Genomic DNA, 6,000 nt, shown 5'->3' with positions numbered 1-6,000 from the left:
GATAAAGTGTTCCATGGAAATGTTTAAAGAATGTTGATGTGATATGGTGAGGGTGTCCTTTCAGAGTGGTGGGGTCTTCTTTAGGGCACTCTAGAGCCTGCCAAGTCAGATAAATAGAAGTGGACCATTAGCTACTGCAAAATTAGCATGCAGGTGGTGTGTTGATGTCCTCTATTACACACAACTATCTTCCCAGTAGTGATGTATGGAAGTGAGAGCTGGACCATCAAGAAGGCTGATCGCCGAAGATGATGCTTTTGAATTAGGGCGCTGGAGGAGACTCTTGAGAGTCCCATGGACTGCAAGAAGATCAAACCTATCCATTCTTAAGGAAATCAGCCCTGAGTGCTCACTGGAAGGACAGATCCTGAAGCTGAGGCCCCAATAACTTTGGGCCACTTCATGAGAAGAGAAGACTCCCTGGAAAAGACCCTGATGCTGGGAAAGATGGAGGGCACAAGGAGAGGACGAGATGGTTGGATAGTGTTCACGAAGCTACCAGCATGAGTTTGACCAAACTATGGGTGGCAGTGGAAGACAGGAGTGCCTGGCGTGCTCTGGTTCATGGGGTCATGAAGAGTCGGACAGCAGACACGACTAAACAACAACAACATCTTCCCCACCCCCAAAAATATCTGGTCAGGAAAGCTTTGCCAGGTTTTGGTTGAAGTTGTGTGCCTGATTACTTGGGTGTAAGCCCTGCTGATACAATGAGACTTACTTCTGAAGTCAATAGGCTAGGCTCTTACCGTTTCTTGGTTTATATTACTGACAATCTGGAGTCCGACCCTATCATTAAACAAACTTAGGGGTGGGTGAATCTGCCCATTTCACTTTCTCATTTCTCCAATCTTCATCTCAGCTCTCCACATTTTCACAGCTGCTTGCAACTTAAAAAAAAAAACCAGCAACCCCTCATGAAAGTCTGCCAGCTTTTTAGGGCAAATATCTCCTAAAATTCCCATTTTTGCTCCCATACAAAAATACAGCCATTTTGACTGAAATGCACTTTTTTTGTAAACACTTCTCCCCAATATAGTGCACTGTTGTTTTCTGTAATATATGCATTTTTGTGAGCTCTTTCCTGAATACGTGTTCTTTTGAAAGACATTGTTTGGTTGGAGAACTGCACTGCGAAATTCGAGAAATCTGAATTTCAAAGGATAACTATGGTTTGCTTTGTGTATTGGGTGTGGAAGCTTCTTATTAAAATTCAAAAAGAATCAGAATTCTCCCCTCATCCATAGATTGAGGGAAGCAATAACCTCAGGCAGCTAAACAGGTCATGAAAGGGCAGCAGACTTGTTAAGCACATGATGATAATGATGATTGAAGTATGTATCGCACTTGTATCGCTCTTGTACCGCCAGGGAGGGAGAGATAAAAAGGGGTTTGTGTGATCATCTGCCTCAGGGGCCAAATAATCTAACCTGCCTTGGGTACTATGCACCTTGACTTGGGAGAACTGGCCCTGCTTAACTTTGCTATCAGTGAAAGACGTAGTGTTTGTTGCCTTCACTGCTCTTTGTGTTACCAGTAGTACCTCTAGCAATAAAGCAATAAAGGGCAAGTGGGAGCTGTAATGCTGCAGCAATAAATGCTCCTGTTCAGTCTTCCATCCCCTCCTTCTCACCCCCAACTGTTTGCTAGCAGTCTGTGCCTGTGCTGGGATTTTTCTTTCAGTAGGGGTTCCCCTCCCCCAGGGTTGTTTCCTCCTAAAGCCCCCCTCACCAACCCACAATTTCTGCAAATCTTCACATTCCCCCCAATCCCGACGATTCCCCGCTTCTTGCATGTGTGAAATTGGTTCAGCTACCTAAGGAGAGTTGAGTTTGCCCTTAGTATTTATGATGAAAATACTACTTGTCGCAATACATTTTATCACATATGAACTGAAGTTGGGCTTAATGCAGATGGCATTGGCCCATCAGTCCCAAAAGGTTGATGACCCCTGCTTTAAAGTAGCAAACAAACAAAACAGATTTGGCCCAGAAGTTACCCAAAGGCTTGAAGCTTTTTTCTCTCTCCCTCCCTTCCTCTTCCTAGTCCTTTCGACAGTTCAAAAATGGCTTGTCAGACTGCTTTCAGCTCCTCAAACTTTGGCAGAAGATTCTAAAAGACATTGGCGGAAAGTTCGGGACCAGCGTCGGTTCTTATTTCGTGTTCCTGACGTGGCTCCTGACGTTCAACGTTTTTTCGTTCCTTGTGAACTTCAGTTTTATTGCGATCCCTCAGCTCATAGCAGTGAGAGCAAATAACCTATCGTTCCTGGGGCTGGAGTTTTTCACTGGAGCCGTAAGTGCATTTTTAAAACAATAATAGGTTTCATCTGGGCCCCCTCCCCCAAATAAGTAAGCCTTCTGCTACAGAGGACTTCTAAAATATAGCTTGCCTAAAGCAGAGCTGGACTACATTTTTGTGTAATGGGAGTGGTGTTGGTACCACATACAGTGGTACCTTGTTTTGCATATGTCTTGGTTTGCATACGTTTTGGATTACAAACACATCAAACCTGGAAGTGTGTGTCCCCGTCTGCAACCTTTTTTTGGATTACAGCCCATTCTTTTTATTATGAACAAAAAAAATTTGGAGGCCCCGTTGGCGAAAGTGTGCCTTGTGTTACAACCTGTTTTGGTTTACAAACGGACCTCCAGAACGGATTATGGTTGTAAACCAAGGTACCACTGTACTGGTGGCAGAGACAGAGACCATGTCTAAAATTGACCGGACCACAACTCCTCCCCACAATTCATGCATTCAACCAATCAACCAATCTCATTTGGTCTCCTTCTCACACACACTTGGAATGGGGAAGGAGGAGGAGGAGGAATCTGTCTTCAGATTCCAAAGTAGACTCTCCTGATCCCTTCTGGGTGGATTTTGACCTGGATCGGCTCAATGGTCTACTTCAGTGTTTGCTGTCCGGCTTATTCCATTATAAGTTGGCGCAAGGAGGACTGCACACTGCATCTGCCCCCCCCCCCATTTCTCCCTTTAAACCTTCTGAAATTGTGCATGCAGCCATCCACACCTTGAGCAGCTAGCAGTTGGATTTTCTTGTCAATGGATGCTTTGCAGTGCAGTTACAGCCGTGCTGTGTTCTAGACCTCTGGCTGAACTCCAAAGCATTTCTGCTGAAATAATTTTATTATTTATACCCTGCTCATCTGGTGGGGTCTTATTTCCTTCCTTCCTTTGTCCCATTATCTTGTTCTTCATAATCTGGGCTCTTGTGATGTAGTGAACAACCCTTTTGCAAAAGTGTGCATGCATTGCTTTATCACTCCAGGGGTGAGGTCTTTGTTGGACTCCCAACTCCCATCATCCCTGACCATTGGTTATGCTGGCTGGAGTGATGAGAGTTGGAGTCCCAACATCTAGGGGGCCACAGGCACAGCCACAGGCCATTCCTCTTTATCATCTCAGTGACATGTCAATGATGTAACCAATAGCGTGTGTCATAGTTTCTCATGTTACAAAACAGAACAACCCCCGCACTGTATGGCGTTTTCACGTTCATAACTGAAACCTTTCGTTAACCTGCTTGAGCCACATTTATGTTTCTTTTGTTTCAGGGTTATTTTAGCGACACCGTGCTCTATTACGGTTTTTACACCAATACTACCATCACTGAAAACGAGAACAACTCTCCATATTACATGCAGCTGGCCTATATTTTCACCATCGGAATCTATTTCATTATCTGCTTCTTAAGCTTGCTCTACAGGTACAGTGAGATTTAGATTTCTCTTGGATTTAAAGGTGACTCTATTGGGGGGGGGGAGAGATTGCTCTTTAGAATATTCTTGAGTGCCAAAAATGATCGCTTGTTTGAAAGCTGGGATGGGAGACCTAGTGGTCTTCCAGATGTTGGACTCCAACTCCTATGAGCGCAAGCAAGTGTGGCCAGTGGTTGGAGATGATGGAAGTTGTAGTGAACAACATCTGTAGGGTCACAGAATAATCCACCCTCTCTTGCTGCTTCTCTGCTCAAAATGGCCTCTTGTGTCTTAATTTTTGTTTTCTTTAATGAAAAGGAAAGAAAACAGCCATCTGTACTTCACTACACAGTATCGCCATCAACCTTCCAACCTTTTGAGCGAACATAAGGGTTGCCAACCTTTTTAGGTGCGTTTGGATTTTGAAGTGAGTGCTGTGGGTGCCACTGATCTTTTATGTAGACAAAACAGCACCATTCATGCATACAAGGGGAGGTATTGGCAAACTTGACACCCCTGAGGCTTGCCAATGTATATATAAATGTTTACATTAAAAGTTAGTGGGACGCAACAGTGACCACACAATGGTTCTATTTCTCGGGGGGGGGGGCAGACAGGAAATTGAGAGGCGATGGAATGGAGTGTCCTGGAAAAGGGTATGACTAGCTGGCTCTGCAGCAGGAGTACTTCACACTACAACATTTGTTGCAGGTCCCACTTTGTGCGATTTACTGCTTTTCATCTAATATCTTCTCTGCTTCCCTCCCCGCTTTCATCCAACCACTGATGCATGTTTCGCTTTTCATTGTAGCATGGCAAAGTCCTTCCGCAACAACTTTGCTCATCCCCAGATGTACGCTGGAAATGCTGCTAAACTTCTCTGTGTCTGGGACTTCAGTATAACTAATGAGAAAGCTGTGAAGCTGCAACAGAGGAATCTCAGCACTCAGATAAAGGTATGCTGTTCAGCTAATAGAATTTGCTGGTTTGGTGATGGTCACTGACTTAGACAATGGTCATCAGCTTACAGCCATTGAGGATAAGTGTAGGAGGTTAGGACAGCTATACACAACATCTGGTATCTGAATTCCAGTTGCTGGGAATCACAAGTGAGGAGAGCACTGTAGACCTCAGATTCTGCCTGTGGGATTCCCATGAGCAACAGGTGGGCCACTATGAGCATGGCTGGCCCTACCATTAGACAGAGTACAACCTCAGGCGGCAGATGCTGCAATGTAGGCAGCAATGAGGATGCATCTGAGCATATGCCACAAGGCTTTCCCTAATCTAGAAAGCATCTTTCGGGGGAAGCGGAGGGTGCTGCTCCCTTTACGGTGTTGAAGATGCACCTGCCAATCTGTTTGGCGTTTGCGCAGGGAATAGGGAGAGAGAGAATATACTGTCCTTTGCCTCGGGCAGCAGAATGTATTGGGCCGGTTCTGACTTTGAGAAGAGGATGCTGCACTAGATGGGCTGTCCTTATCTTCTTTAATATGACTGTGTGTATGGCTTTCTTAGGGACGCGGGTGGCGCTGTGGGTTAAACCACAGAGCCTAGGGCTTGCTGATCAGAAGGTCAGCGGTTCAAATCCCTGTGACGGGGTGAGCTCCCATTGCTGGGCCCCTGCTCCTGCCAACCTAGCAGTTCATCAAAGTGCAAGTAGACAAATAGGTACCACTCCAGCGGAAAGGTAAACGCCGTTTCCGTGCGCTGCTCTGGTTCGCCAGAAGTGGCTTAGTCATGCTGGCCACATGACCCGGAAGCTGGACGCCAGCTCCCTCGGCCAGTAAAGCGAGATGAGCGCTGCAACCCCAGAGTCGGTCACGACTAGACCTAATGGTCAGGGATCCCTTTACCTTTACCTATGGCTTTCTTACTCAGGAGTAAATATGCTTATGTTGCAGGCCCATGACAAGAGTGGGTGAACAAGCGAGGGCTGATTCCCCATGTGAATGGGTTGTTGTCGCCTTCGTACTTTACTGTACATTATAGCTTATGACAAATGATCTTATCTGAAACATTTGCCTGAGCTGCATCATATGGCTTTATAACTAGTTTTCGTTTTAGCTGACCTCAGTTTTGTATTTGGTTGCAAAGTGCCCTAGGACCTTATGATGAAGAAACCTGTGTGAGATGGATTTTATTGGGTAGGAGAGGATATATTAATTGCAATTTATCCCTCCAGGCGCCCACCTGTATGAGTTGAACAGAGTTTAAAGTCCCATCCTTGGCAGCAAAATTAAAAGCATAGGAATTAGGCTGTTAAACCTTCTTTTTCAGC

General features: G+C 45.4%; 1 protein-coding gene across 1 annotated transcript in view; it reads left to right on the top strand.

Annotated features, from left to right (window-relative positions):
• TMC5 (transmembrane channel like 5) overlaps window positions 1-6,000 on the top strand; it is a 47,242-nt gene that overhangs the window by 27,122 nt on the left and 14,120 nt on the right. The window contains exons 6-8 of the mRNA XM_081887513.1: window positions 2,047-2,295; window positions 3,576-3,727; window positions 4,531-4,675. Coding sequence (XP_081743639.1) covers window positions 2,047-2,295; window positions 3,576-3,727; window positions 4,531-4,675 — 546 coding nt within the window. The remainder of the gene's footprint in view (window positions 1-2,046; window positions 2,296-3,575; window positions 3,728-4,530; window positions 4,676-6,000) is intronic.

This window comes from Podarcis melisellensis (assembly GCF_964234715.1).
Source record: "Podarcis melisellensis genome assembly, chromosome: 14".
NCBI lineage: Eukaryota > Metazoa > Chordata > Lepidosauria > Squamata > Lacertidae > Podarcis > Podarcis melisellensis.
The sequence above is the reverse complement of the archived record's forward strand: the minus strand, read 5'-3'. Positions and strand labels throughout refer to the sequence as shown.